The sequence below is a fragment of the Glandiceps talaboti genome, chromosome 13 (genome assembly GCF_964340395.1).
Source record: "Glandiceps talaboti chromosome 13, keGlaTala1.1, whole genome shotgun sequence".
NCBI classification, from domain to species: domain Eukaryota; kingdom Metazoa; phylum Hemichordata; class Enteropneusta; family Spengelidae; genus Glandiceps; species Glandiceps talaboti.
Window position 1 is genome coordinate 6,903,518 of NC_135561.1, and position 22,297 is coordinate 6,925,814.

General features: G+C 36.9%; 4 protein-coding genes across 4 annotated transcripts in view; all 4 read right to left on the minus strand.

The window, feature by feature from the left end:
• Positions 1–958, minus strand: part of LOC144445058 (aqualysin-1-like) — a 3,917-nt gene extending 2,959 nt beyond the window's left edge. Inside the window, exons 1-3 of the mRNA XM_078134608.1 lie at positions 836–958; positions 440–586; positions 106–235 (exon numbers count right to left, since the gene is read on the minus strand). Of these exons, the coding sequence (XP_077990734.1) occupies positions 106–235; positions 440–586; positions 836–958 (400 nt within the window). The remainder of the gene's footprint in view (positions 1–105; positions 236–439; positions 587–835) is intronic.
• A 2,123-nt stretch (positions 959–3,081) lies between these two features.
• Positions 3,082–8,090, minus strand: LOC144444799 (aqualysin-1-like). Its single transcript, XM_078134338.1, has 8 exons — positions 7,968–8,090; positions 7,130–7,276; positions 6,472–6,601; positions 5,741–5,847; positions 5,040–5,181; positions 4,481–4,665; positions 3,813–3,984; positions 3,082–3,221 (listed from the first exon to the last, which is right to left on the minus strand). The coding sequence occupies exons 1-8, from the start codon at positions 8,088–8,090 to the stop codon at positions 3,082–3,084; spliced, it is 1,146 nt and encodes a 381-aa protein (XP_077990464.1).
• A 3,048-nt stretch (positions 8,091–11,138) lies between these two features.
• LOC144444785 (aqualysin-1-like) lies at positions 11,139–14,938 on the minus strand. The gene is made up of 8 exons (XM_078134319.1): positions 14,816–14,938; positions 14,122–14,268; positions 13,698–13,827; positions 13,195–13,301; positions 12,538–12,679; positions 12,205–12,389; positions 11,707–11,878; positions 11,139–11,278 (listed from the first exon to the last, which is right to left on the minus strand). The coding sequence occupies exons 1-8, from the start codon at positions 14,936–14,938 to the stop codon at positions 11,139–11,141; spliced, it is 1,146 nt and encodes a 381-aa protein (XP_077990445.1).
• Positions 14,939–18,387: 3,449 nt separating this feature from the next.
• On the minus strand, positions 18,388–21,803 carry LOC144444805 (aqualysin-1-like). Its single transcript, XM_078134342.1, has 8 exons — positions 21,681–21,803; positions 21,086–21,235; positions 20,631–20,760; positions 20,388–20,494; positions 19,785–19,926; positions 19,343–19,527; positions 18,831–19,002; positions 18,388–18,527 (listed from the first exon to the last, which is right to left on the minus strand). The coding sequence occupies exons 1-8, from the start codon at positions 21,801–21,803 to the stop codon at positions 18,388–18,390; spliced, it is 1,149 nt and encodes a 382-aa protein (XP_077990468.1).
• Between the last annotated feature and the right edge of the window lie 494 nt (positions 21,804–22,297).

The following is a 22,297-nucleotide window of genomic DNA, read 5'->3' on the forward strand; positions in this document are numbered from 1 at the left end:
TATTTCACCAAAAGTCATATAAGAAGTTTAAGAGATGTCACAATGATTATGTTATAACTTATGCTAACTGTGATCATTTGTAATCTTCTAACACTGTTACTTTACCTCTTGGTGTAAAGGTATCATCCAGTGGGAGATCTACTTGATCAATTCTGTCCAAGCCCCAGGAACTTACAGCCGATAGACTGAAAATAGAATCTTCTTCGACGAAGGCAATCTCTCTTAAGGAACGGACCTACATGATGAAGGGAACACGGACTAGTCTCTAAATAGTTTAATTATAAGAATATGGGCATTTAAAACCATCACTGCATCAGGTTATAATTCTGGTAAGTGATATATCATGTGAAAGTATTTCATGATTATCCAATTATGATATTTCCGAATCACCATAACCATAGTAGTAATCAGTATTGAAATGGCAGATTTGATAACTTACCATTGTCAAGGCTTTCTCGTTCATTTCAGCAACAAACATATTTATTGTGTTGTACTTGTTTCCCATCTTAATGTCCAGATTGTTGTCCTCTGCCAAATCTTTCACTTTATTTATGACATTATCAAGGTCATTTTGTAACGATCCGTCCTGAAAGGAATGATAGTCGTCGTCATCATCATCATCATCATCATCATCATCATCATCATCATCATCATCATCATCATCATCAACACCCCCACCCCACCAACACCACTCCTTCCATTATTTAAATCCCTAATAGTCTGGCAACAAGCAATATAACATTCACATTATGATATCAAACAGAATTACTGTAAAACTGGAAACTGTTTACGACGGACACACATAGTTAGTTATGGTAATTAATTATGTGTTTACCTTGAGAGTGAATATATACCTTCCAGGAATACGTTTGCCTTCAAGTCCCTGGTGTAGAGGGGCAAGGAAAGGTTTACCATACACGGATACAGCCAAAACCACTAGAAGTACAACGACTTTCATGATGCTTCTGTTAACGAAATATATTCCTTATTATTGAACAAATCATGTAACACCCATGCTGATAGTTAAGCACACGCGTTGTTCAGTTGTGACCTTATTAATTACCAATACACTTTTACTGAAAAGATCTGATGTTTTGACATCAGCGATGATCTATATATGATGTTTTACTTCGCAGTTTGGCAGATAGTAAGTTAATTTTCAAGACTCCACATTTTGTCAGAACTTATAACTGTTATAGTGAAAGAAGAATATGATCAATGCTTGAAATTAAACTGATAATTTGTTGAAATCATAATGACTGGATAAAAGATAGTAATTACCTGTTTATCGGTTGGTTTCTGACAAATACTAGGTTCATGTAAAAACTTAGTCGCTGTGATAAGTAAGTTGGTTCAAGCTACCCTAGTACATCCGGAAGAGTGATGTGTTCATGGTAAAACATTAACTTCAAGCTTTTCAGCTGGCACTATTTGTTGAAGTGACGTTATGATAAAAGTCTATCCCTTGTTATTATCTTACGATGAATCTTAAAGACTAGATTTGTTCAAATCCCTTCACCTGCTATATTCACACGCTTTTTTTTAATCATGCGTCAAGAGTAAAAATGCATACAAACATCCTAAATCGTGGAGTGTGGAGGCCACATAGATGTATATTTTATTTTAATCACGCATCGTCAATTTCTTAGCCATTACCCTATGAGAAATGCAAACACACACACAAACAAACAAACAAACAAACAAACAAACAAACAAACAAACAAACAAACAAAAACACAACATATTTGCATGTCATTGTTGACGTGTCCAAATTGACAAAACAAGAAACCAGTAAATGAATCAAAGTGATTTGTTAAAATTTAGTGACCTCATCTCTCCACCCATTCGCGCATGCTCTTGTTACCACGCATTGCGCTGTAATGAATTTAGATGGATTACAGTTTATGTGTGTGTCTATTTCTGAAGAACTTGACACATGTCAAATCACGTTACAATATCAATATTCTAACCACTATAATAAATAACCCACAGTTATAATGTATCCAGGCAAAGGTTATATGGGTCCACAAATTTACATTTATCCTCCGCCATGACTTTCATGTTTTGCCACGGAAGGTTATGTTATGGTTTTGCCGGTCTGTCTGTCTGTTTGTCCATCCGTCCATCCATCCGTCCGTCCGTCCGTCCGTCCGTTCGTCTGTCTGTCTGTCTGTCTGTCTGTCTGTCTGCATGATATCTAAAGAAGTACTTTATCATTACTAATAAAACTTGCTATACATTTTCCACATGGTTATGACAAGAAATAATTATGTTTTGGTAAACGCCCAATGAGTATTAATGACGGATTTGCATAATTAATGGTTCTCATAAATTACTCTATATCTCCAGAATGGACACACTTCTTGTCTTGATAAGGTAATATTGTTGATGTAGTTAACCTTCTTGTTGTTGGAAGGTTTTACTGTTGTCATTGAAGTTAGGGTTAGGTTTGCACCTGTCAGGTTTGTGATATACACATGCACTCTCGCGCATTGTATCAAATAGGTACATCTGGGATACGTGCCTTTCATGTGGAAAATTATTATGCTCGGGGGCAATATGCGAGAAAGTTGTACACCGTCTAAGTTGTTGTTTTTACAAGATACTTCATAGTCTGTCAAATTATGATTGCAGTTGACCATGACAAATGATATATAAGTAACTGTTTGCCCCTTTCGATCAACAGTTTTGTTATAATTTCAATTTTGTCTTAGGGGAAGTTTCTTAGTTGTTTGGAGTAAGCAGTTGACATAAAACGTTAATATTTAAAGGATGTGAAGTTACAAACCATTGAAATATTGGTGACCGATAAGCAGCTTTGAATTATGAAATATTTTGAGACATTTTCTAGACACACTCCTGAACTTATTTCAATAACAGAAAGTACAAGAAGACTTGTTTTGCGTGTTGTTTATTTAACTCTTATATTTAATAGAATCTTACATTTAAATCAAAAAGGTCTATGAAAAGAAGGTGTTCAGTGATGATTGAATAAGTAAAAATATCTGATCATCCAATCTTTATTTGATTTATCAAATCAAACTCTGCAATAGTTTCAAAAGTGCCAATTTCACTACGAAGTTAACCGATATACAGAAGACGATTTGGTGAGCCGGCTCCTGGCAGACGTACTTTATCAGCACTGGCTTCAGATTGCATCTGACTCCAAACGCCAGCTGGAGAAAGCGAACTGTCTTCGCCAAGAAGTACTGCAGCAGCACCTGAAAAAAGGATCGAGATTGCGATACAAGTCAATAAAGGTCAGAAAGAGTATATGGCAGTTGAATATGTTTGAAATGTAAACTTTTGTCATGCGTACACACGATGAATGATTGACAATGGTCTTGGTGATGACATCAGTGTCAAAGGTCATACATTATTATTCATAAGTTAACATCCTGATGAAGCCAAAAGACAGAAAATTTTGTATGTTTGTATGTATTCACTTTATGTACTATACAATGTAAGGATAAAGAACTCACACAACCTATAAACCATTTAGATTAGACATATCAACAACTTTAACAGAGAAGTCCACAATAGTACATAAATAAAGACAATTTCTATCTGTGAGTACTAAAATTTTAGCCAATATACACAACATACTTTTTCTAAGCTGAGAGCTTTCGACTGCAAACTGTCAGCCTTGTTCACTCATAATAGATGGCGCTGTTTACTTTCTATCTACTCTTTAAGTTCCTAGTACTTCCAGAGCAAGAAAATGGCAAGAGTGGCAAGCAGGACGTCATGTCACGACATTACTCTTAAAGTTTTCTTTTGAAGTATAGAATAATTGTACATGTATAGCTCACCAGCAACATGTGGGCAAGCCATAGAGGTTCCACTGATGGTGTTGGTAGCGTCATCTGCGGTGTACCAAGCACTAGTGATATCAGAACCCGGGGCGAAGATATCAACACATGTACCATAGTTGGAGAAAGATGATCTCAGATCACTATCGGTTGTGGATCCAACGGTGATAGCCTAAATAGGAAGACAAAAATGGAATAACAGTCATGCTGATAACCATAATTATAACAAATTATCATACTAGTTTCGATTTTTCTTCTGTAACACTCCTTGTGAAGATGAAATAACATTTTGATGAGATTGAAAATTTACTAACGTAGACAAACATGTCTAAGGTGTAAAGCCTACCATGTGATTTTAATTGGAACATATAACGTTCAAATCACGGATCTAAGAGAGGAAGTAGATATTACGAGTCAAAGACATAGTGAATAATTCTTCTGAGAACGGGTGTGTGGGGTGGGGGTGTGTGGGGTGGGGGTGGGGTGAGTAAAGCACTCATGAAACCCATGGCCAGTCACAGCGCGAAGCTAAAACGAATGCTTGTCTGTATTTGGTTTAGTACAAATGTAGGTAAAACAAGGATGTTTTTATGGAATGAGTTTCTAACTTTTTATTCTTTCTTGTTTGATTTTAATCTCTGCTACTATTGTGACATTTCTGTACTTACGTCTGCAGCCCTGGCTGGAGATTGATTGCAAGCGTCGGAGTTGTCGTTGCCAGCAGAAACAGCGGTGGTAACACCACTTGCGACCAAACTATTTGCAGCATTGTCCAAAACGACTGAGGCACTGCCACCAATTGATATAGAAGCAACGGCAGGTCTGGCACCATTCTGAGCAACCTGATCCATACCTAAGAAAGGCATAGTACACAAACTTACAGCACAGTTATATTTGTCTTAAAGACGTTTTATAAATAACTGGCATTGACAAATTTAGACAGCGTTATTGAGTATTTCAACATTTTCGACAATCATTGCATGCATACACTATGAGCACACACACACATACACACACACACACACATAATTACACATACATACATACATACATACATACATACATACATACATACATACATACATACATACATACATACATAGAACCACATACATATTGATATCAATCGGTATTATGGAAACTAGTATAAACATATTTTAGTGACGTGGACTATGATATGAACACTACTCGTGAACAATGGAATATTTTATTACGTCATAATCTTACCATCAACGATATTAGATGTTGAACCGAATCCAAGACAGCTGAGTACACGGACAGCATGAAGATTGGCAGATTTTGCGACGCCGTAAGAACTTCCACCGACTGTACCTGCGCAGTGTGTACCATGCCCATTACAATCGTTACCCTGTGGTCATAGAATCCGAACAGTTTTAATGGTAAATGACAGTAATTCGCCATAGTATTTACATTTTGAGTATGTAAAATTACTTTGAAAAGAACTGAAATCTTGCTGTTTAGTTAATAGAGGAAACCTTTCATTACAAGTTTGATATAAAATTCGGTACTCAAGGCCAGTGGCTAAAATATTGAATAAATCATATATAATTTTGCATTGTTGATAGTTTTAATCAGAAATCTTGTGTTATCAATCTTGATTACACAAAATACTGTTTAAGTTGCAATCAAAAATCTTAACAACAAAATCAATATTTGCATTGGGTGAAGCATTCTCTACTTCGTGTTTATGGAATCAATGCCACGTCTCTGCTACCAATATCTCGTCTTAAAATCAGTACAGAATTAGTACGCATGTTGGCTTTATTCTTAGACTAATGGTAACACACGTCGTCATAACCCTCTGAATGTCAGTAAAAACATGTCTTATACACACTATCTACCAAATTGAGCATCACATACTAGTGAAAAAACCCGAAATAACTCTTTATTATAAGTTTTGAACTTACAGTTCCCCCTAAAGCATCGTAGAAATAGTTAGCACGTCCACCAAAATCGTTGTGGGTGATACGGACACCAGTATCGATGACGAAGACATTGACACCAGCACCATCACCTGGTGGTATCAAAAGTAAATTGGTTATATTGAGATATCACCATTGAACAATTTGAGCATGAAATCCAGAAAGTTATTCTCCCTTGCACACTCTAATGGTTTTATATCGTTTTCAATAGACGAGAAAGAGAATGATAGTTACAGAGAGAGAGAGAGAGAGAGAGAGAGAGAGAGAGAGAGAGAGAGAGAGAGAGAGAGAGAGAGAGAGAGAGAGAGAGCGGCAGAGACAGAGACAGACAGAGACATACACATAGAGAGACAGACAGACAGTCAGACAGACAGAGAGACAGACAGACAGACAGTTGGTCAGTCAGTCAGTTACACAGAGGTAGGGAAATAAGGGATATACATCATATTCTCATTCACATGTTCTTATTATCAGTCAAAGTACATCCCCCGTACTATATGACTATTGCCCTAGGGAAAATTGAATATAACTGTTGCATAGTGAGGTCACTAAGGGTCATCAATTCATACCACATGATACGATCTAAACCAATCACTGTACGCTATATGAAAACGAAATGTTACAAAATAATGTCATGCAAGCGAAATTCCTTATGTTTTGACGGAGGGCTGTCCGGGTTGAAATGTAACAAATTTAATATTTCTGGTTGGGCGTACCTCTTGGTGTGAAAGTATCATCCAATGGGAGATCAACTTGGTCAACACGGTCCAATCCCCATGATGCAACAGCAGAGATACTGTACATGGCATCTTGTTCAACGTAGGCGATCTCTTCGAAGTAACGAACCTAAGACAAGACATTTGTAAATCACATGATATGTTCAATCTTATGCACAATCGCATCCACTTTCTTGTAACTTGAAGCTAAAAATTTATGTTTTTATCACGTTAATGCCCGTAAGAAACATATTATCTGTTGTAATTGCTTTTGCCGTTTTTAGATGAGATTTTAAAGACTCCAAAAATGAAGCTTATTATCATTCTCAACTAACAGTATCATTATATTTTGCACTTGTCATTTACTATTTAGAAAGTAAAGACACAGACAGACAGACAGACAGACAGACAGACAGACAGACAGACAGACAGACAGACAGACAGACAGACAGACAGACAGACAAGCAAACAAACAAACAGATTTACTGACTGACTGTCTATCTGACTGACTGATTGACTGACTGACTGACTGACTGACAGATAGATAGACAGACGGACAGACAGACAGACAGACAGACATACGCAAGTAACCAAGTTTGCATGAATAGACGGTATTGTAACGTTGTCTTTGAAAGAATTACTGGATATCTTTACTCACCATATTGAGTGCCTTCTCGTTCATCTCTGCTACAAAACCTGTCATGCTAACAAACTGCTTCACAACTTTGATCTCAAGGCTTCTCTCTTCAGCCAAGGCTTCCACATTCTTAACAGCGGTATCCAAGTCTGATTTGGTAGCGCTTTCCTTCAGAGGAAACAGACAACGTTAAATCATAAATATCTCGTATTGACGTGATTTCAATACTTCTGAATAAAATGATAATAAAAAACAGTAACAATAAATTATTATGGATATTTACTTTGTATTTTAATGATTAAACAACTTTGCTAAATTTTTAATACATGAACAGCAATATGAATAAAATCATAGACCCTATATTAAGGTAATGTCATTTTCTTCGTCAATTTGATGTTGATTTGCAGAAAAAAAATTCGGATTTAGTGAAACAAGACATGATTTCACACTCTTGTTTGCTATTGTTTGGGTTACAAATAGGAACTTGTTCTGTGTTGGGCCACACTATATATAGGTAGTATGAACCATATCACAGAAGTCATGTATGTAAAGAAAATAGTAAACCATTTGCTTTCAAAATCCAAAATATACACCCATTTCTCATCCATATGGTCACTTTTAGTTCTACAATAAGTAATAATTATTAGAGTGCAAGGAATAGTCTTTTCATTGTCATTCTGATATTTACTATTCACACCAAGTCTACAGTACCTAGTTTAGCAGATTAACTACAAACTTTAAAGATATGTCACTAACAAACAAATTATGTCCTGTACATTTTGTCAATGTCAAAGAAAGAGAGAATATATATGCAGTACTTCTAAGTTGGTATAAATAGTAAAGAGAGACTGCTATATACCTGCAACATAAAGATATAACGTCCTGGAATCAGTCTGCTTGCATCTTGTCTGTACAGTGGTGCAAAGAGTGGACGGGCGTAGGCAGAAACTGCTAGAGCTAGGATAATGACGGCTACCTTCATTTTCAAATATTACTCTCTGAAAAGACAAACAAATGCTGGTGTTAAGATTGGACATGAACTGGTTAACTAGTATTATACTCCTCTCCTCGCTAAATATCAAAGTTATGGCAACCGAAATGTAAGAAGAACAATTTCAGAAACACTTACGTTTACAATTAAATAATGTTTCAACTACAGTGATCGAAAAGTTAAAGATCTATGCTATATAAACAATTTGCTTGCCAATTTACCAGATTGCATCAGGTGTAAAAGAAGAATTACTTAACATATCCTGCTAAATTAAAGTCAATTGTGGATTGGCGTATCACCGTGTATTTTGATTCACCTGTACCTTGTACCATCCGGATTATGCAAATTAAGTCGAGTGGACGCCAGTGGAATAACCACGTGATGGTACTGACCATTATTCAAGAGAGCTCAGATGAAGTACAATAAAAAAAACATCTACGGAATGTATCCAAGGTGATTCACTTCATTATGTAGGTCCTCAAATTCAAAGTCATCCTCGGGAATTATTGTATCATCCATCTTTTTATCGAAATCTGCTTGTCGTTGAATTATTAATTATACTGGGGAGTTGAATATTGAATTATTTATTTCACCAAATAAAAATGTATAAATTTCAAAGAAAGAACTTTCAGATATTGTCAGAGTCATATATAATGATAAGAGTATTAGAAATTAAAAACAAATATTAATGACAGGTAATATGTTAGCAGTAATTATATTATAGCATTACCAATTCCAGTGAATTTTGTGACGTCATCGTTGTACATTATTACTGATAATGTACTCCGTTATTGGGCATCGTGGCCCCCGGAACGAGCATAACAATACAAGCTTATGTCCGTAAGGCAATAAAGGTGTGGGTATTTAAGAATAGGGAACTTATGGGGTAAACACCATAAGAATTTTTTTTAAAAGATTAAAATTAAAATGAAACAAATTTGTGTTCACAGCAGTTCATTGAAGTGCAGTGTATGTGTGTACGTGTACGTGTACGTACGTGTGTCGCTATGATTAGTATTCAGCTTTCGGGCCGAACATGGCAGACGATGTTCAGCGCTGTGTATATATACGTTGTTTGCGTTTCTCGGTCTACAAATTCCCAGGAAATTGGCAAAACTATAAAATAATAACAATAATGTACGCCCTCCCAGTCCAAAATGGACTCAAGCAAACTTTGCACTCCATAATGGGCTCGGCGACAGCCGAGCCCATTATGTCGTTCAAAGTTTGCTTTCGTCCATTATGGGCTGGGAGGGCGTACATTATTGTTTAAATATTAGGATCGAAACTTGCTTGGAAATTGTTATAAAACAAAACTAAAGTAGTTATGCACGGAAAGATCTCCCAATTGTTTGTTGTTCTGATAAATCCAAGTATTATAACTAAATATCATAACTTTCAGCAACTTTTAACAGAAAAGAAGGGAAAGAGTGTGACTTAGTTCAGCCTCATTTTATGTGACAGTGTCTATCACCGTAAGATCTGTACAGTTTCATTGTTCATTTCCTTGTGATTCCTCTACAGTTGTTCTGTTCATGATGACACACAAATTTGATAAAACATCATTTAGTCAGGTATGCGTGCGTTTGTGTGTGTGTGTGTGTGTGTGTGTGTGTGTGTGTGTGTGTGTGTGTGTTTTGTTATGTATTCATAGGCAGTAAATAAGTGCAAAACAGCTTGATATACAGTCGCACCTATTGTATGCATATGTTTGATTAATTCATATTTCCCTGTCACATTTACTGAATATAGTGGGTCAATCTGTTGACAAAGACAGTATAACTCGTTCCTTACATACATACATACATACATACATACATACATACATACATACATACATACATACATACACACACATGCATACATACTTGCATGCATACATGCATGCACGTGGGCGGGCGGGCAGGCAGGCAGGCTGGCTGACTGACTGACTGACTGACTGACTGACTGACAGCTATCATTGAAACAGTATATGTGCGTGTTTTGACAGGGTAAATGTGTTGATGTATTGAACATACGGGACATTTGTCATAAGTTGAAGTGTATATTGCCCAATGGCACTATTGGAGAAAAATGGTACCACGTCTACATGATTTTCACAAGATACTCTCAAATTCTGTCAATCTAACCGAGTGAAAATGATAATTACAAAACTTGATATAATTTCCATTACATATGAACGTCAACTTGGTATAATTAAAATAAATAACAATTGCAATATGAGTGTTGTGTCTTCGGATCTAGATGTTCTTCGCCTTCCTCACCTCAGACATATATCAATAGCATCCATTCCTCATTATTTTAGCAAACTTTCATATTGGGCCGGAGTTATAATATATAATTGTTTTTTGTACTTTAATTGAATGTGGTTACATTGAATGGCTGGTGGTTGTTTAGATTTCAGATAAAAATGAACAATTAAGTGTATACGTCACCCACTTTATTATACTCAAACCATCCAACATCAACTAAAACATCAACCATTCAAAATTGACAGGGAAATCTCAACTCCAGAACATCCAAAGAAAAATTATGTGATTTACGTCCTGGGTCAATCGATAATTTTTTCTTAAAACAACACGAAACTTGTATAGTCCGCCAAATTATGATTGCATAATTGCAAGTCCACATGTTTCATATTTATAATTCCCATGGTAACGTTTTGCTCCTTTCGATCGATGGTTTTGTCAAGATGTACGTTTTGGGGGTAAAAATAGTTATTTTTGGAGTAGGAAAACAGTGGACATGTATTTTGATTTGATGGAATGATGGGAAGCTTTGAATGGTGAAATACTTGGCAACACTTTCTAAACACTCTCCTGAGGTTATATGAAAAACAGAGGGCACAAAGAATATTTGTGTTGTTGTGTTGTTTATTTTAATTCTTATATTTGTTAGAATATTACATTGTAATTGTAATCAAAAGACAAAGACAAAAAAACTTGTTCTTGACTTAAGTACAAATATTTTATCATCAAACCTCTGTTTGATTTATCAAATTTTTCTCTGTTTCAAAAAGTGCCAATTTTCGCTACGAAGTTAACCGATATACAGGAGACGATTTGGTGAGCCGGTTCCTGGCAGACGTACTTTATCAGCACTGGCTTCAGATTGCATCTGACTCCAAACGCCAGCTGGAGAAAGAGAGCTATCTTGGCCAAGAAGTACTGCAGCAGCACCTGAAAAAAGGAATGAAGATTGCGATACAAGTCAATAGAAAGTCAGAATAGCCACGTCAGTTGAGTGAATATGTGAAGTTCATCATGGATAAACTGGTACGACCTCAGAATTTGATGACAGTGCTTACGATGACAGTGCTTACGATGTTGACGTCAGTGTCAAAGGTCAAACATTATTGTTCATATTTTGAGAGGCATAACAGACTAAAACGCCTATGGCAAAGACGTTAGGAGACAAAGCATTTCAGATCAGACTTCTATATTAGTCCGTCAAATACTAAATAAACATGGCAATAACTCTTACCTACTCTGCAAAGTCTCCGGTACTTTCAGAGATTGAAAATTGCGAAAGTGGCAAGAGGACGGACGAGAAGAATATGACGTCACGACATTCTTTTTTTAAGCATACATATTATCGTATAACTCACCAGCAACATGTGGGCAAGCCATAGAGGTTCCACTGATGGTGTTGGTAGCGTCATCTGCGGTGTACCAAGCACTAGTGATATCAGAACCAGGGGCGAAAATATCAACACATGTACCATAGTTGGAGAAAGATGACCTCAGATCACTTTCGGTTGTGGATCCAACGGTGATGGCCTGTAAGGGGCGAGAGACACAAGACAACAAAAAACATGCTATCACAACAATTTTTTTCATACTGGTTGTTTAATAGTTCTTCTGTAACACTCCTCTTGAAGGTGAAGGCGAAATGATAGTTTGATGAGATTCAAAAAGAGACAAACATATCTAAGACATAAAGCTTACCATGTGCACGTAATTGGAACATGTAACATTCAAATCATGGACCTAGCAAATGAATGACCTTACCTATAATATGTAGTAAATAATTCTTAATGAATCAAGTTTCGACCACACCTCTAGACTATTACATTTACAGTGCCATCGCTCTTTTATGTACTTACGTCTGCAGCTCTGGCTGGAGAATAGTTGCAAGCGTTGGCGTTATCGTTGCCAGCAGCAACAACTGTGGTAACACCACTTGAGACCAAATTAGCAGCAGCATTGTCCAAAAGGACTGAGGCACCACCACCAAGTGACATAGAAGCAACGGCAGGTCTGGCACCACTCTGAGCAACCTGATTCATACCTATTAAAGAAAAGCATAGTGCACAAAGTTACAGCACGGCTATATGTAACTAAAAGTTTAATTTTTAATTAGTTTTTTAATGATGTGAACCTTAATATGAACCCAAGCTTTGTGTTACTAGTAAGAGTGTATTACGTCATAATCTTACCATCAACGATATTGGATGTTGAACCGAATCCAAGACAGCTGAGTACACGGACAGCATGAAGGTTGGCAGATTTTGCGACACCATAAGAACTTCCACCGACTGTACCTGCGCAGTGAGTACCATGTCCATTGCAATCGTTACCCTGTGGTCATACAATTCAAAATTCGTTGTGGTGCTAAGTGAACAGTAATTCACCATACATTTATAGTCTGAATATGTTAAAACATAGCTAAGAATCCATTCATTAACTCCTTTACTACCAGGTACATGTGCATATATACAGTGTATATTAAACGAAAAATAAAATTTTGTATTTATTCACTTTTTAAGTGGAAATCCCATGGTATAAATGTTTAGATTACAAAGCACTGTACTGGTTAACTGTTAGCAGATTGAATAATAATGCATTGTTCTTTACCCTACCACTTGCAATGTGTATTTTTAAATTTTGCATATTCTTTTTAGAGTTTCTGTAAATCGCACTGTGACGTATGTGTAGTGCGTTTTCTAAGAAATTAAAATAATAATAATAATAATAATAATAATAATAATCTAACAATATACCATCCTCCGTATTTTAATGAAAACATGTTTGCATACACCGTTTTCCATTGCCATCACATACAAAAGAAACCAACGAAAATGTTTTGAACTTACAGTTCCTCCTAAAGCATCATAGAAGTAAGTAGCACGTGCACCAAAGTCGTTGTGTGTGATACGAATACCAGTATCGATGACGAAGACATTGATACCAGCACCATCACCTGGTGGTATCAAAAGTAAATTGGTTACACTCTGAGATGTCACCGTTGAAAAAAAATTGAGCGTACTCCGTTTTGTTTATTTTGTGCGATCATTTACCACAAGTAAGTAAGACAGACAGACAGACAGACAGACAGACAGACAGACAGACAGACAGACAGACAGACATACAGTGAAAGAGAGAGCTACATACACATAGACACAGAGAGAAAGAGAGAGCAGACCGGAAGGTGATGCAATAAATCATAGACCGTACACGAAATGGGGTCTATGAATAAACTGACAGGTAACCTATAAAAGTGTATGAATACATTAACAAGACTCTTTTCTGTTTTGACTGTTGGGTATTTGTTTATATTGACATGCAACAGTAAAATGTGTTTCTATTTAGGGCGTACCTCTTGGTGTGAAAGTATTGTCCAATGGGAGATCAACTTGGTCAACACGGTCCAATCCCCATGATGCAACAGCAGAGATACTGTACATGGCGTCTTGTTCAACGTAGGCGATATCCTCGATGTAACGAACCTAAAAGGAGACGTTTGGATAACAGCGATTAAATCGATACACAGGACTCACTTTGTCTTTCCCAAGATACCAATTAATACTTAAAAACACATCCTATAATTTACATACTCTACTGTAATTGCCGCTTGTACTGATATGAGATGACTGTTTATCATTAACTGAAAAATATTATCACCTGACAAGAAGTACCTTTATAATCTGCATATTAAGGATGTAGAAAGTACAGAGCTATGATGGAGTATCAGAAGTTTTGTGTTTGGCTTTGCAAGAATCTCCCTGGGTTTATTTACTCACCATATTGAGTGCCTTCTCGTTCATCTCTGCTACAAAACCTTTCATGCTCACATATTGCTTGACAATTTTGATTTCAAAGCTTTTCTCTTCAGCCAAGGTTTTCACACTATTAACAACGACATCCAAGTCTGCTTTGGTTGCGCTTTCCTTTGAAAGAAAATAAAATAAAATCACATACCTTCAACTCTGCATAACGCAGAGATAAGCACGTGGATATGTATATATATAATGTAAATGCAGAAATGAGACATTTGTATTTTTTTAAAGTAGAAATCCTTAATATAACTTTTGTTAATGTTGAATTCATAGTTGGATGAGACATTCGTATTTAATTATTAAAACAGCTTTACAGCATATCCTTCTTTTTATGCTTAGCCTGTTAGTTATTTCTGACACGGATCTGGTTTGTTTTGTTCTCCTTTGTTTTTTAGGTTAAAATACATGCATAGAAATCCAAAGCATACACCCAGTTGTCATCCATATGGTGTATTTAAGTTCTACAACATATGAGTGCGTGGAATTATCTTCATTCTGACCATTCACACCACAGTACCTAATTTAGCAGACTAAACTTTAAGAAATGTCAATAACACGCGAATTATGCCCTGTACATTTTGTCAATGTCAAAGAAAGAGAGAATATATATGCAGTACTTCTAAGTTAATGTAAATAGTAGAGAGAGACTGCTATATACCTGCAACATAAAGATATAACGTCCTGGAATGATTCTGCTTGCATCTTGTCTGTACAGTGGTGCAAAGAGTGGACGGGCGTAGGCAGAAACTGCTAGAGCTAGGATAATGACGGCTACCTTCATTTCAAAGTGCTTTTCTCTGAAAAAGACAAATTAAAGTTAGTGTTCAGATTTGTTAATACAATATTCGTCTCATCACAGAAATTATGGCAAGAATATAAGTACGAATAAAAAGAAAAGCTATTTTAGCAACACCCACCGTTACAGGTAAGGAAGAGTTTGAACTATAGTGATCGAAACTAAATGTTTCTACTATATATATCATTTGCTTGCCGATTTATCAGATTACAGATAAAGATAGTATCTAATTAAGTTACGTAAAATTTAGTATCCTGTCAAATTAAAGTCTGTCAATCGTAGATTGGCGTATCACCGTGTATTTTAATTCACCTGTACCTACATGTACCATCCGGGTTATGCAAATTAACTGGAGTGAGCGCCCTCGGATCCGGAATAACCACGTGGTGTTACCGACCATGAATTCAAGATGGCTACCTCCACCAACAGTTGGACAGAGGTTGTCTGTGTTTATTTGCCAGTATTAGCAAGATATCCAAATCCGGAAGTTAGTGATGTCTTTGTTGTTTAGTCTTTGTTCTGTGCATGGCACTCTATGTACGTTCGACATATTAAAATGTTTCCTACTTTGATAATATGAAAATTCTTCATTGACAATCCAAATTATGATTTTGTACTATCATTAATAATAATATAATTAATGTTGTTTTCTTGAAAGAATGGACGCTATTAATAGTTTAGATCCAAAGAGAGTCATCAGCTTGGGTTCATGATATAATGAGGCTTACAGCCATGCAGGTTGTCTCGATCAGTTCTCGTAGACACGGGAACGTTCACGAGATCATCAAAAACTAAACATGTCAATCTCAGCTTATTGATAAGAAATGAACCACAACTTAAGATCTATCTGGAAGTCCAGGTGAACGTATTAGCCAAAGGGTTGAACTTCGGACAAGATGACAGTCAGAAATTGTACGTGGCAAGTTGTCGGAAGGTGAGGCAGCTGAGCTCAGATCCTCTGAAATGCGGTGCTCTTTAAATCGTCTAAACCCACCCAAACCTAACCTCTCGAAAGGGGAACGGACTGCCAATGAGATCGTGACATCATTATCCACCCAGCAGATAAAGGAGGGACCACTGTTATTCTAGATAGAGAGTCGTCTGAATTTAAAACCAATGAACCTCTTAACAATCAATCCACTTACACTAAACTATCTAAAGACCCAACCAGTTCCCACAAACGAAAGTTGGTTATAGTTGGTTTCCCGTTTCAAGAAAGAGGGTAAAATGACAGAAGCTACCTATAGGAAACTGTACCTAAGTTCTATGCACCGTCAAAAATAAAAAGGGTACTCTTAGACCCATGGTTTCCAGTATTGAACCATTGCGTACTAGTCTGCCAAGTTTTTTGAGGGACATTCTCTCACCACAACATCATAAGAACTCTATAAGGACTTCATGGACAAGATATCAAATATGAAAGTGGAAGAGGATTAGGTCATGGTTTCTTATGATGTATCATGGCATGTATTGTTCACTAAACTAAGTGTACCAGCGTAGGACGCAGTGGATGTTATCAGATGTCGACTGCAGGAGATTAGTTCACTTAAGGATAGAACGAATCTCTTGGTCAATGATATCATCCATTTGTTATCTTTACTAAAAACTAGATACTGCACATTTCCGGTTCAGAGTCAACATATGCCATTATACAGCTTTGGGCTCACTAATCTCTCCGATTGTGGCTAACCTGTTTCAGGACAGTATGGACCTAATGTCTGGTGGTAATATACGACGTCTTGATGCTATCATTAAAATATAATAATTATATATAATCTCCCGGTAAATTCCGAATGAATGCTACGTCATCGAGGACGAATGATTGCCCTCATGAATGTCGGCCGTATCCCTCCGAGCCGATAGGGGAATCTTGAGTCAGAGATGACGTAGCACGAATGAGAAATACCGGGAGGTAATTTATTTATTATATACATAGACCCACTATTTTATTCTGTTATGACGACAATTTTAAATCAAAATATTTCGAAACTTACGCTGAACGCGCATCAATTTTACGAAGTGATGGGGCTCCAGCGCTCAGCTGTTCATTCAGTTTTCAGAATGTAGACGTCATTGCCACAGCTGCCGTAGCTACTACTACTAAGGTATATATTGAGATCAGTAAAATTACACCACAGACTTTCTAGTAGGAAACATTTTGCCAACGACGGGACGTTTGTCAAGAGCAGTGCTTAATTCTTTGATAAAATATAGACACTTTCATCGTAAAAAATTAGACACGTCGAGAGACTAACGAACGGATACCTATATTACACCGGTTATGCATATAACTGGGCTCAGAGTCATACGCTAAAAACATCAACACTGGCAAGTTAAAATGTCGAAAACATTGTGAAATTTTCAAAAACACATTGTCAAAAGACGTTCAAAAATTCTATCAACAGTTGATTTTAACGGACAACAATTTCACTGCGTTGCGCAACTATCACAACTGGAAGTTTTTACGATGTTGATGTTAGCATGTCTACGTACGTTAGTGGCTGTACTAAAGGCTAGACGATAGATGTGTCCATAAGGGGTGTATTTGTTCACTGTTCACGGCAATCCACGAATAGCAAGGAAACCATATTTTCAAACAACTACAACAACAACAACAACAACAACAACAACATCGTAACTGTACAGGTTGACGATGTTTACAAATAATTCAAAGTAGTTCCGACCATATTACTATAGTGTGACGTCAAAGTATAGTAATATGAAATGTATTGATTTCATATTACTATACTTTGACGTCACACCCTAGGAATGTATATATCTAATGTATAAATAAGGGATAGTTACGTTCGTAGACACTCTACATCACGTGTGTGTACATGTCTCGTTCTTCTCTGCTCAGTGTTTTCTCTAGCTTCCTTCTTCGCTTCCTCCCTCTTTTTTGCTCTCACTCACTCACTCACTCACTCACTCACTCACTCACTCACTCACTCACCATTTGCCAGGAATAACGAACTTAGGGAAGATAATCTTTGGTCAAACGATCCAACAACATCTACACATATTTAAGCAATTATATTGAAATATAAACGCATACATACATACATACATACATACATACATACATACATACATACATATATACATACATACATACATGCATGCATGCATGCATGCACGCATGTATGCATGCACGCACGCACGCACACACACACACACACACACACACACACACACACACACACACACACGGAAAACAGACATTTTAAGATTGGGTGTTTTTTATTTAGTAATACCAATAACGTTTGACTTACACAGTCAAGGATATTGTGATATATTACAAAGTATGTCAATGTGAGGTTTAGTACAATCACCTTAAACAAATAAATACCACATTTTTTCTACCGGTCACAAACAACTTCAATGGTACTTTACTGTACGAGTAATGACAAAACCACCGAGACGTATAAATGAAGTTAAGCAATGTACAAGAGAAGGTTAGGAGATCCAAGTCCTGGACGGGTAATTTTGTTGGCAGATGCTTCGGCCAGAAGAGTTGTTTTGATATCGTCTGGGCTCAAACTTCCATCAATACCGAGAAGAATAGCAGCAGCGCCTATAGATGGAGAACAAAATATCACCAGTGTTACTACAAGACGGTAAAAACTTGACTACCATACGTTATTCAGACATCAAATTGTAATCTGAATATTACTACGACTGTAAAATTTATTGAGTTGAATAAATTTATGAACCACTCTCCCCAAGTTTGATTTTCACATAACGTGGAAAAATGCATTATATTATTGCAACCCTGCTTCGAGAAAATAGTTTGATCAGAAAAGACTCGGTAGCTATATAATTTCATGTTTTCATTTATTTGTTGTATAGAAACAGGGAGTGCTAAGGAAACACTCACCAGCAACATGTGGGCAAGCCATAGAGGTTCCACTGATGGTGTTGGTAGCGTCATCTGCGGTGTACCAAGCACTGGTGATATCAGTGCCTGGGGCGAACAAATCAACGCATGAACCGAAGTTGGAGTAGGATGCTCTGCTATCGTCATTGTCAGTAGCACCAATAGTGATGGCCTGGAAGAAAATTGACGAACAAATAAGACGACGTGAGTGTTTGGACGTCCAGGGAGTCTGCTTTCTTGGTCTTCAGTGATTTGTGTCGTAAGTTTGATCTATCTCAGTGATACATGTATGTTGTCAAAATGAGGAACCATTTCCTGTCAACAAAATTGGTCTAACATTTGTTTAATGGTAAGTCATTATAGCTCAGTATGCCATAAAACACATGATGTACTACATATACTGTTTTACGGTTGTACAAGAATTTACAGGCGTTTTACGACAACGACCATACATATTTGTGTTGTAATATAAACCAGTTTTTCGGAGATACACATGACTGTCTCATACTTACACCTGCAGCTCTAGCTGGAGAGTAGTTGCAAGCATTGGCATTGCTGTTGCCAGCAGCAACAAGTGGGGCGTATCCAGCAGTGTTAAGACGATTTGTTGCATCATCCATAGCAGCAGAGGCACTGCCTCCAAGGGACATAGAGACAACACCGGGTTGACTACCACCATTGGTGACTTGATCCATACCTGATGACACACAAACGTTATTCTCCGTGATTGACCAAGAAAATTGAAGCACCTGGCGCTACATTTATAGTATTATGGCTATATGAACACATACAGTATGCTAACTTTATGATGTCAAATGAAAGCTTTTAAAGTTTCTCTGTGCCTGAATGTGATATGAACGGTAACAATGGTTCACCTACATTGTTGTTTGGCTTCAAGTGATAACTTTGAAAATAAATCTGCTGTTTCAACGAGTAGTATTTAGCAATGCTTACCGTCGACGATGGCAGAAGTCGAACCGAATCCAAGGCAACTGAGTACACGGACAGCGAAGAGATTGGCTGCTTTAGCCACACCATAGGCAGCACCACCAACAGTACCAGCACAGTGAGTACCGTGACCGTTACAGTCATTACCCTGGGAATGAGATGTACATACAGGTAATGAGAATGTCCGATTTTATGGTAATTCTAGTCAATCTGTCAGTCAGTCAGTCAGTAAGTCAGCCAGTCAGTCAGTCAGTCAGTCAGTCAGTTAGTTAGTTAGTTTGGCAATCTGTCAGTTTCTCCTCCAAAACCAGATTTCAGTTCATTCATTCATTCATTCATTCATTCATTCATTCATTCATTCATTCATTCATTCACTCACTCACCCACCCAGACTAATTATTTTAAATAATTGGGTGATTCACTATCTATCTATCTATCTATCTATCTGACTGACTGACTGACTGACTGACTGACGAATTCAACAACTAACAGTTAATAAATAATGTTGGAAACGTAGTTTCGGATATAAGCTTTTTTGTAACCAGTTTAGACAGTCAGGTAGAGTGTGTTAGGTGCCATACAAAGTACACATTCAAATATTATACTTACAGTTCCTCCTAAAGCATCGTAGAAGTAGTTAGCACGTCCAGCAAAGTCGTTGTGTGTGATACGGATACCAGTATCGATGACGTAGACATTGACACCAGCACCATCACCTGTGAACATCAACGGGGTAAGACCTTTCCTTTGTTAATACTAGTATATGAAATATGATCCGAAACACTATGTGCTTGACGATATAATTTCAGTAAACTATCAGGTGTTACTTAAGAACCAAAAGAGAAGATGTACCTCTAGGTGTGTAAGTACCATCCAATGGGAGATCAACTTGGTCAACACGATCCAAACCCCATGATGCAACAGCGGAGACACTGTAGATGGCGTCTTGTTCAACGTATGCGACACTGTCATAAGAACGAACCTAGTACAAAATATAGATAATGTAAAGTGGTAAGACACTTTGAAGGCAGATAATATTTTATAGTATATAGTAACAAGTTTCTAATATAATGTCATTGTATTGATTCGCATACGTCATCAAAATTGTCACGAATAAATGTGTACGATACTCTGTATGATACTGGTGAAGACATCATGTAGTGGGTAGTATGTAGTGGGCAGCATGTTGTATAGTTATCTTTCATGATAGCGATACATACTTTATGTCAATCTACAAGTTTTAAATACAGTCATTCTGAAATGTATTGCACCAACAAATATATTTCCGAATAAATCACGAATCTCACCATGTTCAAGGCTTTGTTTCCCAACTCGGCAACAAAACCATTCATGCTCAGGAACTGTTTATGGAATTTAATAGCTAGATTTCTGTCTGTCATGGACAAACGTTTTACATTTCCAACAACGGCATTCAAATCGTTCTTGGTGGCGCTGTCCTGTAATTATAAAGATACATACGTGTAAATACAAAATGGAGACACATTATTATGAAGTTTTGGAAACTCCTGCTTCTCGTTTCAATTATGAAAGCTCTAACTAAACGTTGACTTGATTAACCATTCACCTGAACGCCTGTTCCTAAATCCAACACATGGGAAGTATGGTGAATTGCATATTTACCCTCTACAATTCCCCAGACCACCAGTTGCTATACCAGTATGAGATTATGTCAAATGCAGCCTCACCGCAATGCGTACGAAAGTTGCTGGAAAGGTAGTTATCAATGTCTTAGTTAACGACTATTCCATGTACCCAGTGTACATTTAAGTTTCAAATGGGGAAATGCCTCTTTCACTCTTACTCTCCTTTGTACGATGTGTATTCAGTTAATATAATCACTAGTATTACAGAAACCGTGACGTAATGATAAAACTAACTTACCTTCAGCATAACGATGTAGCGTCCTGGAATAAGTTTGTCAGCATCGGCTTTGTGGAGAGGAGCAAGAAGTGGTCGAGCGTAGGCAGAAACTGCCAGAGCAAGTAACAATACAGCAACCTTCATTTTAATGTCGTCAATCTGCATTTAAGGTAAAGTAAGACAGGCACAAAACATTACATATGAAGAAATCGGTTAGAAATTTGATTGATTTAGACAACTGAAAGTCTGAGTATCTTAAGTTTTCACACTATACTTAACGCTTCAACATACGCAGTGAAGGTAAAATGACGAACGACTGCTGTCCATTTAGCCACTGAACTAAAAGTTTGAATGCATTAAAGAAACCCAATGCAATGAAAATAATAGGCCACGTGATCATTATATAGACCTTAGTCAAATTAGTTAACATTGTGTGCACTTTTACGTTATGAGAGCACATGCCGTTACATATGTTTGGGTTTATACAGGGTTTTATAGTATAGTTTATAGGTGCATATCAGACAATTACACACATTTTGAGTGTAATTCAATTTGGAATAATATAGTTCCAGTGGATACAAATATTGGAAGTAAATTACCAACAATAATTGTCTTCGAAATGCCTATATTTGGTATAA

Coding starts and splice junctions, on each gene's coding strand:
- LOC144444799 (XM_078134338.1), bottom strand. CDS start 8,090: ATGAAGGTAGCCGTCATTATCCTAGCTCTAGCAGTTTCTGCCTACGCC. Junction 5,848..6,471: donor TGATACTTTCACACCAAGAG/GTACGCCCAACC, acceptor TGATACCACCAG/GTGATGGTGCTGGTGTCAAT. Junction 3,985..4,480: donor CTCCAGCCAGGGCTGCAGAC/GTAAGTACAGAA, acceptor CTTCCTATTTAG/GCTATCACCGTTGGATCCAC.
- LOC144444805 (XM_078134342.1), bottom strand. CDS start 21,803: ATGAAGGTTGCTGTATTGTTACTTGCTCTGGCAGTTTCTGCCTACGCT. Junction 20,761..21,085: donor GAAACAAAGCCTTGAACATG/GTGAGATTCGTG, acceptor ATTTTGTACTAG/GTTCGTTCTTATGACAGTGT. Junction 18,528..18,830: donor GGCTTGCCCACATGTTGCTG/GTGAGTGTTTCC, acceptor CTCCATCTATAG/GCGCTGCTGCTATTCTTCTC.
- LOC144444785 (XM_078134319.1), bottom strand. CDS start 14,938: ATGAAGGTAGCCGTCATTATCCTAGCTCTAGCAGTTTCTGCCTACGCC. Junction 12,390..12,537: donor AACATCCAATATCGTTGATG/GTAAGATTATGA, acceptor TTTCTTTAATAG/GTATGAATCAGGTTGCTCAG. Junction 11,879..12,204: donor CTCCAGCCAGAGCTGCAGAC/GTAAGTACATAA, acceptor CGCCCCTTACAG/GCCATCACCGTTGGATCCAC.